General features: G+C 44.0%; 1 protein-coding gene across 5 annotated transcripts in view; it reads left to right on the top strand.

Moving 5' to 3' along the window:
• Positions 1-794: 794 nt before the first annotated feature.
• Positions 795-27,145, top strand: part of LOC122565061 (F-BAR domain only protein 2-like) — a 63,536-nt gene continuing 37,185 nt past the window's right edge. For 2 of the 5 annotated variants that reach the window (XM_087975892.1, XM_087975889.1), the window contains exons 1-3: positions 14,459-14,763; positions 23,192-23,283; positions 24,321-24,392. In XM_087975892.1, coding sequence (XP_087832018.1) covers positions 14,668-14,763; positions 23,192-23,283; positions 24,321-24,392 — 260 coding nt within the window. In that variant the 5' untranslated portion in view covers positions 14,459-14,667. Of the gene's footprint in view, positions 853-984; positions 1,018-14,458; positions 14,764-23,191; positions 23,284-24,320; positions 24,393-27,145 lie in introns of those variants that run through there. The other 3 variants (XM_087975890.1, XM_087975891.1, XM_087975888.1) reach the window with 3 other exon arrangements.

Below are 27,145 nucleotides of genomic sequence, written 5' to 3'. Positions count from 1 at the left end.
CCAAGAAGTTTTTGCTAGCGTTTATGCTGTGGTAGAACCTCCCCCCAACCTGCCTTATCTTAGCCGAAAACATTTCCTTCCATTCGTTTCTCCCTCGTGTGGTTCTCGAGCTTCCCCTTAAATATATTCACACCCTTTGCCGGGTCCAGCAGAAGCGAGTTCCACATTCTCACCAGGTTGTGGCTAAAGATAATATTATTTGAATTTTTGTTATTTCTTTTATATGTTGATGGAAACCTCTCGCAAACATTTTCTCTATGTCTGCTTTACTAAAACCTTGCATAGTATTTGAAAACGCTTTCTCTTCGCTTTCTCAGGAACAGTAACAGTTCCAATATCCGACAGGTCTCTTCATTGATTGTGGTGCTGGGAGAGCACAGCAGTTCAGGTAGCATCCTCCTCGGATGCTGTCTGAACTGCTGTGCTCTTCCAGCACCACTATCCAGAATCTGGTTTCCAGCATCTGCGGTCATTGTTTTTACCTCTTCATTGATTGCGCTGTCTCTCGGTTGTAAATTAGTCAACTTCACTCAGAGAATTGTGTTCTCTTTTCAACAGGAAAGGTAGGAGACGAGGCTGATCATGATATGTACCCTGCTGGCCAATCAAAGCTTACTAAGTTAAAGATAGCCAATTAGCATTCGGTCTCTATGAGTGACATGGTGAACAGCCAATAGTTGCTCGAACGGCTGGCTTGGTTGTGTAAGGTGGGCGGGTTGATCTTGATTGACAGTTGTCTGAACCTATGTGGAAGTGGGGGCGTGTCCCGCCGTGTGTCAGTTTCGGTAGCTGTATCAGTTTCAGGAGCTGCTCCTGGGACTCGCGATGCAACATTTTGGGAGTAATTTCTGGGTAAGTGGCTAGTTGTGCTGCAGAGGGGGAGAGGGGCGATGGGGGAAACTGGGCAGCCACAGAGCCAGGCTGGGTTTGCAGGCACCTTGTGTAACCTGCCTGAGCTGGGTAGAGGCTGCAGCGCATGTTGGCAAGGCGAGTGTGTAATAGCGAAACCTGCAGAAGGTGAGCAGCAGGAACCGTCTGCACCCCGCGGATACACTGTAACCCGCTTTGATGCTCAGCTCGACACCGCGTGTTTATCCGGAATGCAGGGACAGTGACCGGCTGTCGCCTGTTTCACTGATACCATTAACACACATCAGAATTTCTTAAGGCTAAGTGTGTGTGTATCTGACTCTCTTTCTCTCGCCGGCGGTGTCTCCCTCTCATTCTCTCTGTCTCTGTGTGGTGCCGGGTAATTAAAGCTCTGTGTAATATCTGCAGTAGATACCGTTGTAAATAGCGAAGTGATTTAAATTTCAGAATGAAATATTTGGCAATGTATATTGCACCTTTTCTCCATATTTTAGGGAAAGGGTGGGGAAGGGAGTAGTTGAGTTAGTAGTTGTTCGGGGAAGGGTAAAGACCCCTTGGATGTAGTGACAGTTCTGTGTGAGAAGTGGATGTTACTTACTGCCTTTCTGGGTTGACCCGATGGCTGACCCTGCCTAGTGAGGCTGATAAATTCTCTAGAAGATTAACAGGTGACCAGATCGAGATGTTAAAGGAGTTGGTAGGGTCGGTGGAGAGAAACTAACCCCTTCCAGGGGAGTAGCATCTTGAAATCCGAGCCAGCCATGCAGGGGATTTCAGGAATCACATCCTTACACAAAGTGGGAGTGGAAATCTGGAGGAGACTGAAATCAGTGATTTCCCCCGTGCCCTTCTCCACAACAAATAACATTTGGCTTCAGTGAGAAGGCGGATGGGGGGAATGGGCTGAGGATTGTGCTCTCCACCTCTACCCAGTAACTGTGCTCTACCTCCAGGCATGACTGTGGTTACTACTCAGCTGTGATGCCCTCTGTAGTAAGATGGTCTTCTATTACTCAGTGACTGGGTTCATTCCAACCATAACTCCGAGCACCTTTTAATGGAAAAGAATATTCCAGCTTTGTTACAGAAATTTAAACAGACAAAAGTATGAACTAAACATGACAGATTTTTAAATTGGGGTACATGGACACAAATCTTTCTATTTTTGTGTTCTTTTTTTAAAATAATATGCGGGATCCTGGGTTTTGTAAATAGAGGTATAGAGTACAAGATGCAAGGGATTAGCACTGAACCCTTACAGACCATAACTTAGGCCTCAACTCGAGTATTGTCTTCAATTGTGGGCAGATAGGATGGGACTGAGTGTGAGGAACTTCCAATCATGTGGAGGGATTGAAGAAGCTGAGGTCCTCCTCCCTGGAGTCGAGAAGGTTAAGGGTAGATTTAATCAATGTGTTTAAAATCCTGAGCTGTGTAAGGACTTTAGGAACCTGGAGCAACCTTGGGACGATATCACGGAGCTGCACAACACTGGGTGTAAAGACCACAGTGTGGGTGGCATTAAAACACCCTAAACAGGAAGACTCAAAAGCATGTAGACATGAATGTGTGAAGATGATAGATTTGTCCTTGCCCCACGTAACAATAAGTCAGTGCCTGATATATCTATGATTGCCATGTACTGTATTATTTAATACTAATGTACAATGAATAATGTTACTTTGAAATATAAATCTGAAGACAGTTCTTGATTTCACTCTGTCCTCTGTAAAGAGACCAAACACAGTGTGGCATCAAACCACATAAGACTCAGCAATTTCAACTGAATAAATTGGGCAAACATTTCCCAATGGCCTGAAGGTTGATAGCCAGAGGGACACAGATTTAAGATGGTCAGAAAAAGAAGCAGGGGGCATCAAGGAGAATGCTAGTTTATTTACACGTTGAGTGGTCGTGATTTGGAACGTTCTACCTGGAAGGGGAGGAGATGGGGGAAGCAAGTTCAATAATAACATTCTAAAGTGACTGGTATAAATATTGAAAAGGAGAAATTTGCCAAATAATAGAGAAAGATCCTGGGGAGTGGGACTAATTGGATAGATCTTTCAAAGAGCTGGCACTGGCATGATGGGTTGAATGGTCACCTCCTGTGCTGTAATATTCCACAGAAAATGGACACTGAGACTAAGCGAGATCAGGGCCGAAGCAAGAAAGTATAGTCAAAGCAATGGGTTTTAAGGAGTAGCTGAGATCAGATAAATGTGTAAATGAGCTTCTAGAGCCCAGGATGATGAGGATAATCATGTCTTTGAGGAGTGTGAGAGCTGAGTAAAAGTATAGTTGAGGAATAAGTAATATGGCCACATGGGGGGGGGAGGGGGATAAGTGCAGGACAAATTGGGGTGTCTCCAGATTGCACTTCTCTCCCAAGGTTCCTAGGAGAAGATCAAACTTGGCATATGGTCAGTAGCCATAAGTGACCTGTCAGTTGGAAGATGGGAGTTGGGTTTGAGGGGAGTTGCACAGTGGGGTGGTGGGGTTGGTATGATGCCACTGTCTGGGTCACATTCACTGTGGACCCTCTTTCTTTGGGTGTTACCAGCTTCCCAATAGTTCTTTGCCAAAATGACTACACCGAGTAAGTCCTGTCCTGTCCAGTCATACAGGTGATTGGAATACTATTAGGGTGAAACAGGAAGTAATTGATCCAGTGGAGAAGGTCTAGAACACGAGGGCGGAATCTTCACATTGGAGCCGGCGGTATGTCATTTGAACCTTTAAACCAGCTCTGCTTTTTAATAAGTTGTGATTGATCTTATTACCCCACATTACCGTCTACTCCTGATAATCTTTCACCCTCTTGTTTATGAAGATTCTGACTAAGCCTGCCTTAAAAATAAGCAAAGATTCTCCACCACCTTGTGCAAGAAGAGAGGCTGTTCAGGAGTAATCTCTGGAAGCACTTCTTCATTCAAAGGAGTAGAAATATAGAACTGTGTCGTTCAAAAAGCTAGGGCTAGGGGTGAGGGAATTAGGGCTAGTGCAATCAAGGCTGAGTAATGGGAGTTGGGACACTGATGCAACCTAAACCAGTAGAATAGCAAACGAGGCTAGAGGGACTGAATAGGTAAAAACAAGGACTGCAGATGCTGGAAATCAGAGCCTAGATTAGAGTGGTGCTGGAAAAGCACTGCAGGTCAGGCAGTGTCCGAGGAGCAGGAAATCGACGTTTTGGGCAAAAGCCCTTCATCATTCCTGATTAAGGGCTGTTGCCTGAAATGTAGATTTTCCTGCTCCTCAGATGCTGCCTGACCTGCTGTACCTTTCCAGCACCAGTCTAATCTAGAGAGACTGAATGGCCATCTCCATTCCCACCTAGAATGGGTGGATTGCTCATGAGGAAAGGTTGGACGGGTCAGGGCTGTATCTGTTGGAGTTTGCAACAGTAAAAACGATTTAATTGAAGCATAAAATCCTAAGGGGTCTGGACAGGGTGAATGTGGATGAACTGTAAACTCGAAGCCACTCTTTAAAAATCAGGGCTGAGCGTAATTTCTCCCCTTTTGAGGGTGGTAAGACTTTGAAAAGGGGATGGAGAATCTTTTTGAATCTTTTTAATGCACGCGTGGACTACACCTTGATAAACAAAAAGATTAAAGGTTATTCAGAGTTGACTGGTAATGTGGGGTAATTAGTCCTGGTGACTATCAGTGGATATACTGAGATTGGTCTCTGAGTTAGTGAAACCCCACCTCTCCTCCTCAGCCTATTGACCTCAAATGGCATGTCATTGTCAAAGCATCTATCACAGCTGATCATTTGAGTGTTTGTGTGTCCCAGCTCCAGGCATTAAACTAACAGGCATGTAATTAACAAGATTACAACACTGGGAAATAACTAGACTGGAACTGTGGTATTTAAGGAGCTGTGAATGATTTCCTTCGCAACTCCCTGTACACCTGCCCTTGTTTCCTTAAATATTCCTCAGCATATTCAACAGGGTCCTAATCCCAGAAGAATACTCACACATATTGCCAGCTTTTGGGAAAAGAAAAGGTTTTAAACAGAGAAATGTTGATTATGAGTATTTATTCTCTTGCTGTGTTGGTCTCTGTGACATTTTAATTTTGCTTGTTTGCCGATTTTCACCCATTTTATTCCATCCAACCAGGAGCCCCCAAATGCTATTCTAGAAACAATGAAAGATTTGCATTTCTGTAGCACCTTCCATGACCTTGGAACTACATGAAGTGCTTTACAGCTACTGAAACAATTTCCTAAAGTGTAGTCATTGTTGTAATGAAGGATACGTGGGAGCCTAGATCCTACAAACAAAAAAAAGTCAAAGACCGGCCATCTCTAGGTTCCTGTATCACAGGCAATTGGTTTTACGCCAATGTTTTTGAAGGGTATACGGGAGATCTCCCACACTCTTCCTTTCCTTTAAAAAGTGGCCATCAGATTTTCTACATCCAGCTGAGATGGAATATGGCTCTTTGTTTAACATCTTGTCCAAAATGCAACACCTCTCACAGTGCAGCACTGACTCTTTGTGTACTGCACAGTTGAATATTGGCCTTGCTTTCCCCTTCGGTTTCTTCCTGTCCTCTGTCTGTCTCAGCAATGAGAACGCCGCCCACTCAGTCAGGTTGGTCATGGGCTTGAGGGGAGGGGAGGGGAACTGAAGGAAGTGGGTTTTATTGGAGGAGAGGGGAGGCTTTAGAGACTCCAAAACAAACACCACAATTTCAAAAGATGCTTTTTTTCCCCAAAACTAAATTTCACAGCAAAGGTTTATTTTTTTTCAAAGGATGATTAGCATTTGTATACCATCCTTCATGATCCTGGGATTTGCAAAAGCATTATCGAGAAGTGCAAGAATTAGAATAGTTATAACAGGGAATTTTTAATTATCTGAGTATAGTAGTGTAAAGGGAGAACAGAGCCTGAGTCCTGACAGTGTGCTCAGGAGAATGTTCTACAGCAGTGTGTGTCCATCTCAGTGAGAGAGGAGCCACTGCTACAACTAGTTCTTAGGACTGAGGTGGGATGAGTGGATCTAGTGATTATTGTATCATCAGGTCTGGGTTGTGGAAAAGGACAGGGAGCAACCAAAGTAAGAGTAATTAACTGAAGGGAATGCAACTTCAGTGGGCTAAGAGTGGGTCTGCTCCACATGTAGAGAAATCAAACAATAGGCAAACTGGTCCCTGAACAATGGGCTACCTTTAAAGACAAGATTGTCACGGTATATCCCTTTTAAGAAGGGGAAAGGTTGGATAAACATATCCAGATCTCCCTGGATGACCGAACAGATAGAGATTAAGGTGAAGCAGCAAAAGTATGATGGATATCAGAGGGATAATGCAGTGGTGAACAAGGCTGAATGCTAAATGCTCAGAGTGGAATTGGAAAAGAAAACAAAATAAACAGAATATGAAAGAAACTGACAGTTAACATAAAAGTAAATCCAAAAGAGTTCTACTGGGATAGATCATAGAACAGTACAGCACAGTATAGGCCTTTCGGCCCTCTACATTGTGCTGACCTTTTATTCTACTCTAAGATCAGACTAACCTACATACCCTTCATTGTACTATCTTCCATGTGCCTAACCAAGAGTCACTTAAATGTCCCTGATGTCTCTGACTCTACTATCAATGCTGACAGTGCATTTCGTGCATTCACCCTCTGTGTAAAAGAACCAACTTCTGATGTCTCCCCTAAACCATCGTCCAATCACCTTAAAATTGTTAGAAGTGTTAAAAAGATGGTAAAAGGAGGCAAGGAGCCAATGACGGACCAAAAGGGGATTTACAGCAGGAGGAAATAAATGAAAACGTTGCACCAAGGGAGATGACTGAACCCGGGTTATGGTGAAAGAAGTAAAGATTCAGACAACCGAGAGTTTAAAATTGGTGATTTATTGAATTGGTTGCTTGAACCAAAAGTTCATAAGGTGTCAGGACCAGATGAGATACATCCAAGGATTCTGAAGGAAACTGTGGAAACACCAGCTGAAAAGTTTCAAGTTTCTTTCAGCACAGGGTGGAGTCAGAGAACTGGGGAATTAGAAATGTTACATCCTTTTTCCGAAAACCATGTAAAGATAAATCTATAGTTAGTTTAATCTTGTTGACTGGGAAGCTTTTAGAAATAATTATGGATTAACTTAACTAGTCACTTGAGTGAATGTGGGTTGATAAGGAAAGCCAGTTAAAGTCAAGGACAAATTATTTTTAAATTCTTAAGGTTGATGAGGGTAATGCCTTTGAAATATGGACTGCCAAAAGCATTTGATGAAATGCAAACTAGTGAATGTATGAGCAAAGTTATAGCCCATGGAATAAAAGGGTCAGTATCAACATAAACATTAAATTTGTTGAGTGACTGCAAACAGAGAGCAGAGATGAACCAAAAGGCCAAAGAACTGCAGATGCTGAAAATCTCACAAAAACAGACATTTCTGAAAAAACTCAGCAAGTAGGGTAAGAAGGCAGAGTTAACATTTGGAATCAGGGACCCTTCTTCAGAATGGTTTAGAAGCAGAGATGAGCAGTTGCTCTTTCAAACTGGAGGAAGGAATTTAGCAAAAATCCCCCAGGGACTGGTGTCAGGATCTTTCTGATATATATTAATGACTTGGACCTCAATGTACAGGAAGCAATTTCAACATTTGCAAATGATACAGAATTTGATTTGAGGAACTGTAAGGAGAGTAAAAATTCCAAAGGATGTAAGTAGGTTGATGGAACAGGCAGAAAAGTGACGGATGCAATTTAATTCAGAGAAGTGTAAAATCATTAATTTTAGTAGAAAGAACATGGAGAGACAATATAAAGTAAAAGGTGCATTTCTAAAGGGAGTGTAGGAGCAGAGGGATGTCAATGTGCATGTGCACAAATCACTGAAGTTGGTTGGACAACCTAATTATTAAAATAGGAGAGCCTTGTTATTAAATCATAACTGCATCCTAAGCTTGATCGATAGTGGCATTCATACAGCAAAGACTTTGTGTGAAACCTGTGTAAAACACTGTTTCAGCCTCAACTAAAGTATTGTGTCCAATCCTGGGCAACATTGGTGAGGGCACTGGAGACAGTGCAAAGAAGATTCACAAGAATAGTTCCAGGGATGAGAGAGTACAGTTCTTTGAACAGATTGGAAAGGAGATTTTGGGGAGATGTTTGAAATCACAAGTGGTTTGGATAAAGGAGTTTAGGAAAAGCTGGTGAAAAGATCAAGGACCACAGGCCTTGGGCATTAAGGTCAAGGCAATTTTGAGGAAAACGTCTACAGTTAGTGAGTTGTTACTCTCTGGCTGAGCATTCCTGGAAACAGGTTCAATTAAGATACTGAATAGGGATTTGGATCGTTATCTTAAAAGAAGGCATTTGCAGGGATATAGGGAAAAGTTAGGGGAGAGACATAAGGTTAATTGGGTTTTCAGAGGGTCTGCACTGATACAATGGGTTGAATGGCCTCCTGGTGATTCCCAAAATGCCTGACAGGCAATACAATCCTTTGGAAAATGTATTTTAAAGAAAAAAAGATTCTATTTATCTAGCATTGCAACAAAAACAAATTTAGAAAAATGTCCTTGTTCAACAAAAGCTCTCCAGCAGTAGCTCCAAACATTGACAATTTGTTGCTAGCCTATCAACAGCATCACTACTCTCTCCGATATTCCAGAGAAGGTTTGGAATCGTGAGCCAAGCTAGTGGGTTCTCATTGCTGGAATATTGCAAACTGACCTTCCATTTCCCATTGATAGGGTTTGAGGCATGAGCTTTCAAATGAGAGAATGGACTGATTTTTTTTAAAAACACCTACTTTGCTCTGTATCTAACTCCATACTGTCGCTGTCCTGAGAGTGTTTGATGGGGACAATGTAGAAGAAGCTTTATTCTGTATCTAACCCTGTGCTGTCTCTGTCCTGGGAGTGTTTGATGGAGACAGCAAAACTGTAAAGAGGGATTACATTCAATTGAAAAAGAGTAGAAGAAGCTTTACTTGCAGTTTGAAAGAGCTTGACTCTGTATCTAACCCTATGTTGTCCCTGAATGTAGCATCTGATAGGGACCGTGAAGATGGAGCCTTACTTGCAGTTTAAGAACTGAAGGCACATTACTTTCAGAGGGGGCTTTAATCTGTTTCTAACTCTGCGTTAATTGCAGAATGGTTACCACACCCTAATCTAATGTTTTTGATCTTGCTAAAAATGTAAGAGGAAACTGTTCTGTTTAACTGCTGTTGAAATGAGAGATATTTTGACTTGCTGCAGGGTTAAAGTGTGTGCTGGTTTTAGAGGGCAGGAGAGGTGTGAGGCTATTGTGAGCTGATTGATGAGGAGAGCCAATCTGGCTGAATGCATTCTTAAAAGTGTTTTAATTATTATTCAGCGAAAACAGAAATTGCTGGAAAAGCTCAGCGGGTCTGGCAGCATCTGTGGTGAGAAATCAGAGTTACCATTTTGGGTCCAGTGACCCTTCTGTGGAACAGACTCCGAGTCAGTGGACCCAAAATGTTAACTTTGATTTTTCTCTGCAGATGCTGCTAGACCTGCGAGCTCTTCTGTTTTTGTTTCTGATTTCTAGCATTCACAGTTCTCTTGGCTTTTAATTATTCTTGAGTTTGTTTTACCTTGGAATGTTCCTCAGTTGGGAGTTTTGTATTGGAGGACAGAGCTTCGTCTCCCTCTGTGTCCATGCTGCTTGAACAAACCCCCACTTGACTTGTTGCATTGTTTTGGAACCTTGGAGGAAAAAAGTCAAAACAACGGCACTTTTAAAAGGGAGAAAGACAGACAAAGACAGCGAGCACATGGTCACGGAGAGAGACAGAGAAAGAAACCTGCACTGCTAACTGACGCAGCAGTGAATCTGCACATGCAGAGGGTGGTGCATGTATTGAATGAGCTGCCAGAGGAAATGGTGGAGGCTGGTACAATTGCAACATTTAAGAGGCATTTGGATGGGTATATGAATAGGAAGGGTTTGGAGGGATATGGGCCAGGTGCTGGCAAATGGAACTAGATTAATTTAGGATATCTGGTTGGCATGGACAAGTTGGACCGAAGGGTCTGTTTGCATGCTGTACTTCTCTATGACTAGACTCTTCCTGGGTTTTCAAAAAAAAATTTTAAATACACTACACTTCAAGGACTTCTAGATACCGCAGCTGAAGCTCCAGTCATTCTCAGTTATTCAGATAAAGGTAGAACATGAAAAGAAGTGATTAACTCTGTGCAAAAGCAGCTGGTCCAGCTCTTGTGATTATCTGCCAGTTTGACCAGTGCTACTGTCTTCTCTGATGTCTGAACAGCTGTGCTCCCATTCCTCACGTACACTCTCTTCCTCTCTCTTGCTCACTCTCATTCCCTTTCATTTTCTCTCTCTATGCGTACACGCGCACACATACACACCCCTTTCCAGCCTTTCTTAACCTAAATGTACCACATAAATGTGCCTAGTTGATGTCTTGGTACACCATCACACAGGCCTGTGAGGGAGGTAAAGTTATACCCCTCTATAATGGTAATGTTCATTTACCTTCAATGTCATAAACAATACAAGATATTTCACAATCTGATTTATAGATAGACATTGACACTAAAACAAATAAGAAATATTAGGACACTTGATGAACAAAGATTTAGCTAGAAAGGTAGATTTGAAGGAATATCTAGAGGTAGTGGCAGGGGAGAAGTGAAGGGATTTTGGAAGCGAATTTGTAAGCTGAAGGCACAGCCACTTGATGGAGTGACTAAAATCAACATTGGTCAAAGCTTCAGAATTGGAAGAGCATAGAGATAAGGAGGGGGGTGTAGGGGCCTAGAGGAGGTAACAGATAGGGAGGGAGCGTTGGGGCTGGAGGAGGTAACTGATAGGGAGGGAGCGTCGGGGCTAGAGGAGGTAACTGATAGGGAGGGAGCGTTGGGGCTGGAGGAGGTGACAGAGATAGGACAAGGTAAAGGACTAGCAGAGATTAATCCCGAAGTATATGGGACTAGAGAAGCAGAGGACCACGTCTACCAAAAGTTCATTTTTGTTCTCTCTAGCTTGAATAGTACATTAGGAATAAGAGGAGGCCTTTCAACTCCTCCAGTCTGGTCCATTCCATTAGCTCACTGCAGACCTGTAGCTCAATCCCATCCCCTACCTTCTGTTCCTTCACCAGCAGACTGGATTCTGTAATGGCATTAACGAAAGGAATCCTATTGTTGTCAGTTGTGCTGCAGATTGAATGAATGAATGAAATGTAGTTCAGGTTTGCCCAGAAAAAATGTGCCCTGTCCTTTAAGCAACCAGAGTTTTAATAGACACCTCGAAGCCCAGGCAATTGAATACTCACCTGAATCTGTTATGCTGACCTACGGAGAATGAGGTTGTGTGATGCAGTGGTAGTTCCCCCACATCTGGGCGAGGTCTGGGTTCAGGTCACAGCTGCTCCGAAGGTGTGTCATAACATATCTTGATTAAAAATAGCTAGACTGAGACTGTATCTTTCTAACATGGATCAGCTGGTTTATACAGAATTAGGGCTGAGGATGTGAGTAGAGCATCCTCCCTTTAGATATTGCAGGCCCTGACTCCAGCCTCACTGCCCTGGCATGTTCTCCATTGTGCTGTAGGAGTTGGGCACTGGGCACGTCAGTTTCCCAGACCCGGGCAGAGTGAAGCCTTACATTTATAGAGCATCAGACAACGTCCCAGTAGGCTTTACAGTCAATGAAATGATGCTGATGTTTAATGGTGCTGTTTTAATGTAGAAACATGGTTCACAGTAGGATCCAATTTACAAGCAGGTAATGATTGGATGATCTATTTTAGTTATGTTGTTTCAGAGATGATTATTAGCCAGAATCCCTCCCTCCTCTGCTCCAGCTCCCACTTACCTGCTCTTCCTCAAAGCAATGTCATGGAATCTTCCACTTCCACTGTTGGTGTTGACCTGGTTCAGCATCTCCTCTGAAAGATGACACTATGTCCGAGCAGCACCCCCTCAGCACACCACTGGGGTAACAGTGCTTGGTCCTGGAGTTGGGCTTGAACTGGAACCTTGTGACTCGGAGACAGGAGTGCCACCAGCCAAGGCATTTCAGTTAAAGGGCCTACTCTGAAGGCCCCTGTTGGGTTGTTCTTGCTGTGGGTCTTTACAAACTATCTGTCCAGGTCAACACAGAATCGATTAAATCCCATAGAGACATCCAGGTCTCTTTGAGGCATTCGGTGGTTCCGATTGCTGTCTTTCCTGTCCAAGCATTTTACTCAGTTTCAAGTATCCTAATTTTATCCTAGAGGTTTAAATAATGATGTGTAGATTGTTCTGAGATATTGGCAAGATGTGGAAACAGAAGGAGAGAGTGAGAAGAGAGAGAGGGAGAGGCAAACACCAAAGTTAAGATGGACCAGAGATCAGCAGCTCCTTGTTCTGCACCTGTTGCCTTTGGATTGGTTACAACACCTTCTGTTTTAACTTTGCAAATTTAATCCATGATCATTCATTGCTGCCAAAGAGTCAGTTACAGATCATAAAATGTTGTCTTTTATTGGTGAAATTACCAGAGTAGTTAACCCTTCTGCCCCAGTGAATAAATAGTGATTCTGTACAGTTGATTTTATTTTTGTCTATGGGTATCACTGACGTGGTATTACCCATCCCTAATTGACCAGAGGATTTGTCCCATTGCTCCCCCACAGTTGACATGCATTAAGCAAAGGTTATATTAACCCTACACTGGGTGTGCAGCACTGTGGAGCTATTTAAAGGCCGCTGCCAGTTAGTGGGTAATTCACTCCAATTGATAATAGCAGCTTTATTAAAAGATACTTTTGAAAGAGAAGAACAAACATCAACCACATTGCTGTGGGTCTGGAGCCAAATGTAAGCCAGACTGGGTAAGGACCACGGACTTCCCTCCCTAAAGGACATTAGTGACAGTGGTTACATGGTCGCCATTGGACAAGCTTTTTAATCCTCGATTTTTATTGAAATACAATGTCACCATTTGCCGTGGTGGGACTTGTTCTGGGGACATGGGTTCTGGAGTTCTGAATTACTCACCTCCTCCCACCACCCCAAACCCCCCCCACCCACCCCTCCAGTGACATTACCACCCAGCCCAGAAATGGACCATCCTGAACAAGCTGCTGTGTAATTCCTGGAGCTCTCTTTTTATTTCCAAGGGAACATTCAGTGCATAGGGAGATGTAAAAACCTACTCTCCACACTCCAGGAGAGATTGAACAGATTGATGTCACATTATAGGTATTTAAAATTGTCCCTCACACCCAGTCCCAGCCAGTGATCGGGACATTGGTTTGTGTATGCGTGTGGAAGGAGAACAGGCATATGGGCTCAGTTGTGGTTCCCCTCGTGCCCTTCAGCAGTCGCACTTGCCGTTCATGCCCAGCAGTGTGAAGGTTGGCAATATTTTGGTAAAATATTGAAGGCAGTTTAGCAAGCCCGTGCCCCTGGTGCCAAGATACATTAAATGATGCAGTAAAGGAGCAGAAAGAGCTAAGGGTTTATGTTAACAAATTATTATAGGTGGCAGAACAGGTTGAGAAAGCAATTAACAAGGCACATGGCGACCTGTCCTTTATAAATAGTGGCATAGGGGGAAAAGCAATGCGTTTTACAATGAATCTTTTCACTGGCTTGGCCTGTAGTCGAGCATTGTCTATTTTGGTTTGGGCACTTTAGGAAGGATGTAAGGCTATACAGAGAATGCCATTAGGATTTCTGAGAATGATCTGAGAGACATCAGCTACATGGATAGATTGAAGAAGCCGGAACTGTTCTCCTTGCAGAAGTCAGGGTTGTTTCAATAGAACTGTTCAAAGTTGAGAGATCAGGATGGAATAGAAAGTGGGAAACTACCCCTCCTGTTGGAAAGGTTAAGAACCAGAAGTCATGGATTTGAGGTAATTAGTAAGAGCACCAGAGACCACATGAGGAACAACATTTTTGCACGGTGAGTGGTTCAGATTGGGAATACTCTCTGAGAGTGCGATGGAGGGAAATTCTACTGTGGCTTTCAAAGCAGAATTGGATAAATGTACAGAGAGGGTTTTGGGGAAAATGCAGGAGTGTGGGATTTACGAGATGGAGATTTGACCAGACAGTCTCCCAGAGATTAGCCATCTCCTGTACTGTAACTGTTGGATGTTTTTAGTGGGACTTACTGACCTGGGGAAAGGCGCAAGTACATTTGGAGAATAAGGGAAGAGTCTGAGCTACAGTGACTGGGGAGGGCCCTTTAACACGGGCTGCAGCCTGTGCACTCGGAGTCCGCATGTGTTTACCTCGGTCTCTGTGATGAAAGTCGCCTCTTGCCCAGTGACGAACAGAGCTTCGTGTTTCACAGCTGGCTCGCCTTGCATCCACTGGGATAATATCAGTCGCCAGGCAACCCGGGGCTGCCTGGCAACCGGGCCTGGTAGAATAGCAGTGTTGTGTTGGAGTGTGCCAGTTTCCCCCCACCCCCACCCCTCCCTCCACTTCTGCCCAGCCCTCTCCCCACTGTCACTGCAGCTACTGTTCCTGGGGCACAATGGAAAGTCTGTTAGATGCTGCAGCTCCCCCACCCCCGGCCGCACATGGACATCTACTGCCCCCACCCCCAGAAACACCAAACGCCACCTTCAAGAAAGTGGATTTCTCTGAGTTCCTTCAGGATCGTGGCAAAATGATAAGCTGTTGCCGGAAACTTCCCGATTCTGGTCTTTGTCCCCTCACTCCAGCCGTTTCAGATTAGATGCTGAGTCGACTCCCTGCCCCTCCATCTCTCGGTGACTGTGGACATGACGGGGTTGGCTGTTTCAGACAGACATGAGGAGAAATTTCTTCACTCAAGGGACTGTGAATCTTTGGAATTCCCAACTGCAGAGAGTGGATGCTCGCCTGTTGAGTATATTCAAGACAGAGGTTGATAGAATTGTTGGTATTAATGGAATGAAAGGAAATGGGGATAGTACAGACAGAGGAGGTCTGCAGATGCTGGAGATCAGAGCTGAAAATGTGTTGCTGGAACAGCGCAGCAGGTCAGGCAGCATCCAGGGAACAGGAGAATCGACGTTTCGGGCATAAGCGGGCATCATTCCTGAAGAAGGGCTTATGCCCGAAACGTCGATTCTCCTGTTCCCTGGATGCTGCCTGACCTGCTGCGCTTTTCCAGCAACACATTTTCAGCATAGTACAGACAGAGCTCAACAGAAGATTAGTCACAGTCTTGTGGAAAGGTGGGGTAAGAATGAAGGGCTGAATGGCCCTCTCCATCAACCTGGTTAGAGGAGGAAGAGGGGCCATTCTCCCAGCATTTGGCAACATCAAGAGTAGTGACCATCTGTGGGATCTTGCTGTTGAATTAAAGAGGTTTACTTTGTAATAATGCACTGTCAAAGAGAATGTTTTATTCTTCTATCACCCGTCACACCCCATGGACATTCTAAAGTGGGTTACAATTGAAGAACTCCTTGAAATGTAATCACTGTTGTAAGAAAGGTAGCAGCCAGTTTTCACACAGCAAGATCCCACAAACAACAACATATTAAATGACCAGAACATCATGGTTATTTCTGTGCAATGTTGGTTGAGCAATGAATATTGACTTGGTCCTTGGTGGAGGTGGGGGTGTAGTCCTCACTTTCTGTTCAGATTAGAGGCCCTGAAATTTTTAACACCTGTAGAGGAGCCTTAGTTTAACCTCGCCTCCAAACCATGGCTGCTCTCCCTCAGCACTGCACCAGGCGTTCACTCCAGATTGAATCCCTGGAGTGGGCCTCAAACCAACACCCTACTGACACCGAGGGGAGATCACTCACCCCTGAGCTACAATGGACACTGTTAATGATTTAGAGGTGGCAATCTCTGTGCGAGATGTTCCATTTCTTTCAAGTTGGAGGTGATCTCTTCACTGTCCCTTACCATCAGCCCTTGCTCAGTGATTGGGTGAAAGCTCCCAGAGCAGCTCCACACCACTGCCTCTGAATAGCCGGGTGCGCAAGTTTAGGGTGACAGGGGAAAGATATAAAAGGCACCTAAAGGATAACATTTTCACACAGAGGGTGGTGCATGTATAGAATGAGCTGCCGGGGGAAGTGGTGGAGACTGGTACAATTATAATGTTTAAAAGGCATCTAGATGTATATGAACAGAAAGAGTTTAGAGGCAGGTCGGCCAAATACTGGCAAATGGGACTAGATTTTTTTCGGATATCTGATCGGCATAGATGGGTTGAACCAAAGGGTCTGTTTCCATGCTGTACATCTCTATGACTATATGAGTAGCATGTTAGTGACGATGGGACAAGGGGAACATCACTCAAACAGCATCCTTAAGGGAGAATCACAATAACTGTTTGAAAAGTCTGCCACACAAAATATTACATCGTTCCATAACACACGTGAGCTCAAGTGGGAGGGTTATGGTACTAGACAGACAGACACTGGGAGCTGCCATTTTGTTTCTTCCTTTGCTATTGTGATATTCTGCTTATTGAGGGCATGATCTTGGCACTTCCACAGAGGCATTTATTGGCAAAGTATTTTCACTGAAGGAGTGTTGGAGTGTAGTCCAGGGCTCCCACAATAAAATGTGGGCCACTTGGTTTCAGTTGGAATTGGCCCGATGAGTTTGATTGGACCAACATTGAATCGGTCTTGTTTCTTCTCCTTGTTCCTTCAGTTGGACGACAGATACTGTTGCCCAGGTTGGCATCATAAGGATCAGAATGTGCTAGTTCCTGTCTGCCAGGCTTCAGGGAAGGGCATTGGCATGTCAGTCTCTCTGGGTCAGAGCTCCATTCCTGGGCAGTTCCTTCCCACCAACTTCCCAACTGTGTCCTTTGAAGATTGTAAACAGACTGAGTTTGGGAAAGTGGGATTTAGCTTCTGAGACTATGCCATTTCCCCAGGACTTTTACACGTTGAAGTTTCTTTTGTCCTGATCGCTTGGAACTGGGTGATGTATTGAGTACATTGTTCCTACCCAAGGTAGTGTGTGTTTCAGCAGGGATTCCGTACCTGACGGGAGCAGGTGAGGGGCATGTATGATTTCCTAGCCTCAGTGTTTCTAACAGGCTGCTGTTAGACAAGAGTGAGGGGCGAGATGGAGAGTGGTGAAGGGTGGACTCTGATCTGGAGGTGACACTTGTCTTCATTGTGTCTGAGCTGTGTCAGGGGACAGCTGTCAGCCCTGAGTTTGAGTGTATTTCCTTTGTGTTGTGTTTCATTAAATGTTGATGATGGTGGATCATGTGGCAGTTATTCCTTGGGCTGACAGAGTTCAGTTTACAAGCTCCGATTAACTGATGGAAAAATAGAATGATATTGGTCAAGAGACTGACAACTTTACAGAGTCAAAATTGACTCCAGTTTCATATTCCCTCAACAATGCAGCCCATTCCTCCAGCCCCTAACTCGTTTACTTCAATTCCCATTCCCCTCGTCCTCCAACTCTCCTATCTCACAGTATTTTAGTATTGGGCCTCTGTTAATGCAAGATGTTGGAGAGATGTTAATGCTTTTTTATTCACTTATACGATATCGATGTTGATGGCTGGCCCAGCATTTAGTCCCCATCTCTGGTTGCCCCTTGAGAAAGTGGGGGTGAGCTGCTGCCTTGAACCACTGCAGTCCATGTGCTGTAGATAGACACACAATGCCTTTAGCAGGGAGTTCCAGGTTTTTGACCCATTCACATTGAAGGAACAGCGATATATTTCCAAGTCAGGGTCGTGCATGGCTTCAAAGGGATGTTGCAAGGGGTCGTATTCCCATGTATCTGCTGCCCTTGTCCTTCTAGATGGAAATGACTGAGTTTGGAAGGGGCTGTCTGAGAATCTCTTTGGTAAATTCCTGCAGTGCATCTTGTAGATAGTAGTCGTAGTAGCAATGTATACTCAGCTTGTGATGGTTGAGGAAGTAGATATTGAAGGTATTGGATATGTTGATCTCAGACTGGGACACACAGGAGTGTTGGGTGGGTCAGCAGGAAAATGCCAACAGAAGTTCTTGATGGGAAAGAATGCATGGACAGGTGGAGAAGAAAATGGAGCTTAAAGGGGAGTCAAGAGAAGGTCATTCAGCCAATCCAATCTATTCCACCACTCAATGAGATAAGATATATCTGTACTTTACCATCCAGACAAGCTGTAACCTTTAATCTCCTTATCTAACAATCTCAGACTTCAAAGACCTTGTGGACCCTGCAAAGATAATGGGTACTTAAAGTTGTACAGCATGGAAACAGACCCTTGGGTCCATGCCAACCAAAATCTCAAACTAAACTAGTTCCACCTGCCTGCACTTTGCTTACATCCATCCAAACCTTTCCTATTCATGTATCTATCCAAATAGTCTTCTAAACATTGTAACTGTACCCTCACCCACCACTTCCTCTGGTAGTTCATTCACACACAAACCACTCACTGTTTAAAAACAATTGCCCCTCATGTCTTTTACTTAAACTGTTTTCCTCTCACCTTAAAAATATGCCCGGCACAGGTGAGGACTACAGATGCTGGAAATCAAAGTCTAAATTAGAGTGGAGCTGGAAAAGCACAGCCGGTCAGGCAGCATCAGGACTCCTGATGAAGGGCTTTTGCCCGAAACGTTGATTTTCCTGCTCCTCAGATGCTGCCCGACTGGCTGTGCTTTTCCAGCACCACTCTAATCTAGACTTAAAAATATGTCCCCTGTCTTGAAGTCCCCCACATCTACCATTCACCATGTATCCTTCATGACTTTATAAACTTATATGAGGTCATCTCTCAACCTTCTATACTCCATGAAAAAATTCCCAGCCTATCCAGCTTGTTCTTCTAACTCAAACCATCTATATCCGGCAACATCCTGGTAAATCTCTTCTGAACCCTCTCCAGTTAATAACATCCTTCCGATAACTAGGAGACTAAAACTGGGCACAGTACGCCAGAAGAGGCCTCACCAACATCCTGTACAACCTCAATGTAACATCCCAACTCCTATACTCAGGTCTGAGCAATGAAGGCAAGCATGCTAAACTGCTTCTTAACCACCCTATCCAAATGTGATGCAAACTTCAAAAATTTGCGTAAAGGTTTGGAGCTCAGGTGCTGGTTGCCGTGGTTATGTTCACCAAGCTGGAAAGTTGATTTGCAGACATTTCCTCCCCTGTCCAGTCACATCTTCAGTGCTTTGAAGCCTCCTGTAAAGCACTGTTGTACTGTGTCTTATGGCATTTATTTGGTTCTGTTCCTGCTGCTTCTGGTTGTCGGTTCCAGTAGTTTGTTGTAATGGCTGGAATATTGGGTCTAGGTCAATGTGCTTGGTAATGGAGTCAGTGGATGAGTGCCATTCTAGAAATTCTCTGGCTGTCCTCTGTGTAGCTTGTCCTATGATCATTGTTGTCCCAGTTGAATTTGTGGTCCCTGTCATCTGTGTGTATAGCTACTAGGGACATTTGGTCGTGGTGTTATTAGTTGGTGTTCATTAATGTGGATTGCGAGTTGTCTGCCTCTTTGCTCTATGGAGTGTTGTTCAGTCTTTGCATGGAATCTTGTAAATTACATTTGTCTTGCACATGATGGGTATTGGGTCTTTTGTCCTGGTGAGTTATCTGAGCGTGGTTGTCGGTTTATGGACTGTCATGAATCCGAGTACTCAAAGAAGTCTGGCTATTAGTTCCAAGACAATGGGGGTTGAGAAACTTATCAGTCATGATCGTTCTGCTCCAATATCTTATGTCTAGATTAGAGTGGTGCTGGAAAAGCACAGCAGGTCAGGCAGCACCAGAAGAGCAGGAAAATCGACGTTTTGGGCAAAAGCCCTTCATCCAATATCTTATGGTCTATCCATGTTGTTACCAATATTGTTACCAATAGACTTGACTGCTTCAATGGTTTCCTGGCTTGCGTCTTGTTCCCACCTTCCATAACGGTCAGTTGATCCAAAAGTTTACCTGTTATATCTTTAGTTCACACCAAGTCCCATTTACCCATTCCCTCTCAGCCTATGGAGTTGTACAGACTGCTCGTCCAGCAATGCTTCAATTTTTAAACTCTGCTCCTGTTTGTCTTCTCGTTCTTTATCCCATCACCACCTCCCTATCCCTTAACCTATTTGAGTCCGTAACCCACTAAGATGTCTGCACTCCTTCAATTCTGGCCTCTTGTGCATCTCCATTTTCTATTGGCGACTGTGCTTTCAACTGCTCGAGCCCAGGCTCAGGGACTTCCTCCATAACCATTTCCATCTCTGTCTCCTCATTTTGGCTAACTCTCTGAGCTAGCTTTTTGTTGTCTGCCCTATGTTGTCATTTGTGGCTCATGTCAAATTTGCCAGTCATTCCTGCAAAACTTCCTGGGTTATTTATTGCATTAAAGAGGGTCTATAAATGCAAGTTATCAATTTTTGTTCTGATGTGTAATTTTCAAAAGGATTGCATGGCAGAAGCTAAGCTAGAAACTCTAGTCACCTACGATGTTTCTGTAACAATTTATTGATGGGGCAATGGCAAGTAGAGGATCAAGGAGATAGACCGTCACCTGTGTGTGGGGAAAGGAATGAAATTCAGGTCCAGACAGTGAGGCAGGAGTAGGCCTCACCCCCAATGTATCTGCATTTTCTATGCTCCATTTTCCAATCCATAGCCTCTATCTCTATTGATGCCCAGGACTGTAACCCATTGATCAGCAAGGCCAGGAAAGGAAAAGCCTTTCCATTATGAATAGAATTTGAATCCAGTTCCCAGGCAATCATCCACATGCAAGTTTCCAACAACAAATGGTAAACTGAGGGAAAAAGAAGACTTTATGACTGAAGGGTTAAAAATAGAGGCACGCACAGTTGTGATTTCCTTAATCTGAGTCTCTGCACCTGGGAGGAAGTGAGTTTTTGTGGTTTTTTTTTTGGTTTTTTTTTTAATAAAACAAAACCAGAACTGCAACTACACCAGAAGGTCTGCAGACCCTCGGTGCTCAAGTGAAAAAGCCAGAATCAGAAAATGCCAGTAACTAAAGTGATCCATTTAGTTGCATCTTGACTGTAAGATCACAAGAGCAGATTTAGGCCATTTGGCCTATCAAATCTGTTCTGCTATTCGATCATAGCAGATGTATTTTTCAACCTCATCCTCCTGCCTTCTCTCCATGACCTTTGATCCCCTTATTAATCAAGAACCGTGTGGGCAGCACAGTGGCACAGTGGTTAGCACTGCTGCCTCACAGCCCAGAGACCCTGGTTCAATTTCCGCCTCAGGCAACTGTCTGTGTGGAATTTGCACATTCTCCCTGTGTCTGCGTGGGTTTCTCCGGGTACTCCGGTTTCCTCCCACAGTCCAAAAATGTGCAGGTTAGGTGAATTGACCACGCTAAATTGCCCATAGTGTTAGGTGTAGGGGAATGGGTCTGGATGGGTTGCTCTTCGGAGGGTCGGTGTGGACTTGTTGGGTCGAAGGGCCTGTTTCCACACTGTAGGTAATCTAATCCAACACATCTATCTCTGTCTTAAAGACACCAAGTGGCTTGGCCTCCACAGCTCTCTGCAGCAACGAGTTCCACAGATTCACCACCCTCTGGATGAAGAAATTCCTCCTCATCTCAGTTCTAAAGGGTCGCTCTTTCACTCTGAGGCTGTGCCATCGTGTCCTAGTCTCTCCTCCTATTGGAAACATCTTCTCCATGTCCACTCTATCTTCATCCCTCAGTATGCTCTAAGTTTCAGTCAGATCCCCCACCCCATCCTTCTAAACTCTGAGTACGGACCAGAGTCCTCAACCATTCCTCAAATGACAAGTCCTTCATCTCCAGTATCATTCTTGTAAATCTCCTCTGGACTCCCACCAATTCTACCAGATCCTTCCTTACATACTGGGCCCAAAATTGCTACAATATTCCAAAGTCTGACCAGAGCCTTATAAAGCCTCAGCTGTATATCCCTGCTCTTGTACTCTAGACCTCTTGAAATGAATGTTAACGTTCCATTTGCCTTCCTAACTGCAAACTGAACCTGCATGTTAACCTTGAGATAATCCTGAACAAGGGCTCCCGAGTCTCTTTGTGTTCAGATTTCCAAATCATTTCCCCATTTTGAAAATAGTCTATCCTCTATTCTTCCTGCCATAGTGCATAACCTCACACTTTCCCATGTCCGATTCCATCTGCCACTTCTTTCAGCTCTCAAGGTCCAAACTGGTCAGCACCATCACCCACATAGCGTCATATTGGGTGCTGCTTCATGCACTCATCAGCATTAACTATTTCAGACCTTACACCCTAATATCTCATTGCTGACTTTGGGATCTTGTTGTGTGGAATTTGGAAGCCATGTTTTTTAATATGGCAGCTGCTAAACTTTAAGTGTATTTCATTGGCTGGAAACAATTTGGGATATCTTGAGATGGGGGAAGTGCTATATAAATGTAAATTTGTCTCTAGTTGTGAACAATAACTGCTGACAAATGACTCGGTTAAGAATGTTCCATCACCACAAGCACCATACAAACAGAACCCAGGAAATGCCAATTGTGGGGCACTTACTGGCACTGCCTAATGGGGAGCTGGTTTTGAGAGCTGGACAGATGCTGGAAATCTGAAACAAAAACCATGTTGCAGAAACAAAATTGCTGGAAAATCTCAGCAGGCCTGGCAGTATCTGTAAAAAGAAATCAGAGTTAACATTTCAGAATGTTCTGAAGAAGGATCACTGGACCCAAAACATTAACTCTGATTTCTCTCCACAGCTGCTGCCAGACCTGCTGAGCTTTTCCAGCGATTTCTGGTTTTTTTTAGTCTGTGAAATCTGGGCTTGCCAGATCAGGTTGCAACCCAGCATCTATGATTTCTGTGAAAGCAGAGCTCACTGTCTGTCTGCAGTAAGTTTAAAAAAAATCGCACAAGCAGTACCCTGAAAGCTAGTGCTTCCAAATGAACCTGTTGGTATAACCTGGTGTTGTGTGATTTTTAACTTTGTCCACCCAAGTCCAACACCAGCTCCTCCACATTATGTCTGCAGTAATACAAGGCATCAGTGTTGGAAATCTTCTGACCATCTCTGTCTGTCTTCTGGGTCCAATTCTACAAAACCTGGTTACTTCACCTGAGCGTTTGGACAGCACCTATTACCTACATTCAGACTCTCTCAGTCAGAGCACAATGTGAAAAACACAAACCCTGGTCATTTGGCAGTGTCATGGGGCTGAGGATGATTTCCCTTTGGTGGGAGAAGGGGTGGGGGTGGGGGTGTCTCACCGTGGTTGAATGGCTCTGGGATTACTGAGTTAGTCTTCTTTCCCAGCTCCGTGTGGGGTGTGGGCTGGATGTGGTGTTCTGGGCAGTTGGGCGCTGTACTAATCCTCCCCTCCTTGTCTCTCTCAGGGGGAGAAAAACAATGGCTTTGACATCCTTTACCATAACATGAAACACGGACAGATCTCCGTCAAAGAGCTGGCTGACTTTGTGAGGGAAAGGTGAGTGTGCTCCCTGCTTCCTCCTCCTCCGGTATTCCTACCCTGGGAGCTGCCGTTACAGGGATCCCCCGCTATCCAAAAGTAGAGCTTTCCATGAAACCTTTCGTAAGCCGAAATGGCGTAAAGCAAAGAAGCGATTACCATTAACTTAGACAGGAAAAAGTTTTGAGCATTCCCAGACCCCAAAAAAAACCCGAACAAGTAACACACAAAACCTAAAATAACACCAACATGTAGTAAAAGCAGGAATGATATGGTAAATACACAACAATGTACAATGGAAATAATAGATGTAGAGTGTAGTTTCACTTACCAGAATCTGGAAGGCAGTGAGCACACTGAAAGGCTGAGGGGTGGTGGTGATTGTATGTTAGACTGAGTCGTTGGAGATTTGGGTGTTGGGTGATACATGAGACTGGGGTGTAGGAGAGGGAGGAAGAGGGTCATTTATTAACACTTCCAAAAAGGTGCTTGGTGGTGTCAGTCTTGCTGTGCGTGCTTTTCATAAAAGTAGGTCTTCAGTAAAAGTGAATTGGTGTAAAGCGAGCGTTCGAAAAGCGGGAAATACCTGTAGTTTTGTTGGTGTTAAACCCTGTCAGCTCTGGTTCCTGCAGGGATGGGGCTGAGAGAAGCAGACACCTTGAGGATCCCACAATGCTTTCACATTCACACATCCTGTATATGTGGCAAGGTTTCCTTCGCAGGATGAATCCCTGGGACTGTGCAATCCAGACGGAGTCACTGGGTAAGGATCTCTCCCACCCCAGGGGAGGTGGTGTGTGTCAGTGTGGACCCTGGCAGAGGGGGCGGGAGGGGTTAGGTATACAGTGAGAGTCGGGTGTGGAGTGGGCTGGGCTCTGGGATGCTGCCTGTGTAGATCGTGAGTTGGTTGAGGTGGGTTGACTGGCCCTCCATGTTTGAACCACATCAACTCATTTAAGATCATTGTCTCCATGCATTAACTGCTAAGTTTCTGGCCTGCAGTATTTTATTTTTGATTAATTTTAGTGTTTACACTTTGCTGTCTCATTTTGCAGAGCTCTGATTGAAGAAATGTATTCAAAATCAATGTCCAAGTTGTCAAAGATGGTGAGCAACAGTTCACTGGGGTAAGTGCCGTATGAGACAGGAGTCTATTGCTGCTTCTGTCTGGGCTGGAGTTGACCCCAGCTCTCTCAGGCTGAGATGTCAGTGTTGCATTCTCTTCAACCAATTGACTCTCCCATTTCCTAAATGCCCAGATTCTCAGAACATTACAGGGGCTGGGGTAACATTGACAGCTGCTTCCTCATATGGTGAGCTGATGGAGGATTGTCAGAGCTGGAAGTGTCTGGAGAGTGTGGATTGAGCTGCAGTATCAGTGTTTGTGTGGCTTCTTTCAACCCTAAAGTGGCCACACCAGAAGAGGCTTGTTGAGTCAACAATTGGAAGTTTAGTGCAAGCAGCAACTATTTACAGATTATGTGAACAGGATCTATGTTACAACAGAGACAGTTAGGAGCAGATTACCCTCAGGTCTGTCTCCCATACGCTCCTTCTTTATTCTAGACAAGTGACATGACCCACTTGCAAAAGTGCACAAGCCTCCGTACTCCCTGATTGTCACGAAAGTTAAAGATATAGTCAAAGTTAGTCCTTAATTTAATCTCTCTGGATTTGTGTAAACCGAGAACACTGATCAAGTTTCTTTACTTATATAAAAAAAACAATTCTAACCACCCAAGGAAAACACCCACTCAGTGAGGGGTCACCTGGCCTCACACTAAAGTTCTCTGGTGAGTTGGTAGAGCTGTAATTGATTTCTTTTTATTGCATTTCAGTAATCTCTCTGCTAATTTCTTTATTTAAGATCTTCCTCAATCCCATAAATAGTCTGCTAACATTGCTCACTTGTTATTTTACCATGGGCTCCCTAAACCCAAGACTTATACCATTTTCTGCTTCTGGACTTTACTATGGGGATCTTTCTCTAGCCCTGGCTGCTTTGGATGCTGTTATCAACAGCAGTTCTACTGAGATGGACCCTTTCCTTCTCAACCTGCACTTAACCGGGTCTGTCTTTCTGTGATATTAGACTCTTGTTGATAGCAACAGCTTTCTCCCTTTTTGTTTTCCTCAAACGCTGGACTGTCTGTCTCCAAGGGATTAATAGCCTCCTTAACGTACACATAAGGAAGTAAACTTCCAGAAACTCCTCACCATACTCCGTCTCCATTTCATTTTTAAGTTCTATGTCTTACCCCCTCTGAATGCACAGTCTAGAAAGAAAGATCAAAGTCAAACTATACATTGCTCTTCAAGTTAGAACCTGAGTTTCCAAATAAACGCAATAAAAATATATCGTAAATTTTCATCATAATTTATAAATGCAGACAATCTGGAGGTTTCACTAGTTTCCTCCAATCACAATCTCTTCAGAGTTGGACAATGATAATTTGTTGGGTGGGTGATTATTTTGTCTTCCCAACAACCTGAGGTTTATGGTTCCCTTTCAACTGGATAACCTTTTAGCCTTTTTGTAATTCTTTTACAGAGGATGGCCCTGATTTAAGTCTCTCCTTTTTCCAACTTCCTGCTATAGCGGATGATTTTTTTTCCTCATTGTGCAGTACTTTGGATCGTTGCATGTTACTTGCCTTCCCTCTTGTTAGTGGTATCTCTTACAGAGTTGTATGCACTTCATTCTGTGTCGGTGGAATCCATTCTGTCCATAACAAACAAAGACACAAATTGCTGGAGAAACTCTAAGTCTGTAAACATCTGTGGAGAGAAGACCCAGTCAACATTTTGAGTCTCTTCCTTAGAACTAGCCACTGGACTTGACAATGGACTAAGTTAATTTATTCCAGCACTTCCTGTTTTAGCTTGTTTCAGGATCTCTGTACTTTTTTGTTTTAATTCATAGATCAGAGCTGAAGTGGTAGGGCTTTTTATTTTAATTTCTGGAATTTTTTGGGATTGCTCCTCTCTCAGCAATTCAAATAGTGGGTGAAACAAAGATGTCACTTCCTCATCTGTGCAACCTGGAGATGAATTCTTACTAAGTGAGGTACTCCACCTTCCTCTTGACTCACAGGGGTACAGGGTCCCCGCACCACACACACACACACACACACACACACACACACACACACAAACACACACACTGTCCCCTGTTACACACACAAACACACACACACACACAGAGTCAATACTGGGACACAGTCCCCTGTTACTTTTACACACACATACCAACTGACTCTCACTGGGGTCCACATCGAAGTGAAGTCTGGTTTGTTGATGAGGTAGCTGGCTCCAGTGAGAGCTCGGAGCTTCTAGCTATGGCAGCAGTATCCAATCAGAGCCACATCTTTATTTTTAATTTTCCTCTTTTCGAGTGAGCAATTTAAAAAAATTTGTTTTATTTTATGCTTTGAATCTCTCCAACCTCGCTGTCTGATTGGATTGCAGGCTCAACCTGGACTTGGGACTGTAGCTGCTGACCACCACCCTGTGCTGCAGCAGCCTGTCTGTCTGCCCTAAAGCTGCAGGTTTCTCCTGTTCTGTCAGCTCTGCAATGCTTTCTCTGTGTCTGTCTGGAGTATTCTTCTGTGTTAAGTGATCCCAGAATGTCTGTGGGGTTCACTGTCTTCAGCAATTGGCAGTGTCCGTATTTTCTGAATCATCAGCTTCTGTTTTTTTTACCCTTCCCTACTGTAAAGTGTAACTTCCCTAAATTGACCTTTTTAGTAACAGCAGCGAGCCCTGCTATAGACTGAATTGTAGCAGGGAGCTGATATTGCAGCATAGCACAGCTCACCATGTTGTGTATCTGTGTGTGTGTTGGTGTCAATACCTTCATACTGATATAGCATGGATGAGA

This window comes from Chiloscyllium plagiosum, unplaced genomic scaffold (genome assembly GCF_037043375.1).
Source record: "Chiloscyllium plagiosum isolate Xiang-an unplaced genomic scaffold, Cpla_swu_hap1 HiC_scaffold_28, whole genome shotgun sequence".
Taxonomy (NCBI): domain Eukaryota; kingdom Metazoa; phylum Chordata; class Chondrichthyes; order Orectolobiformes; family Hemiscylliidae; genus Chiloscyllium; species Chiloscyllium plagiosum.
This window is presented reverse-complemented; position numbering and strand designations above follow the sequence as displayed.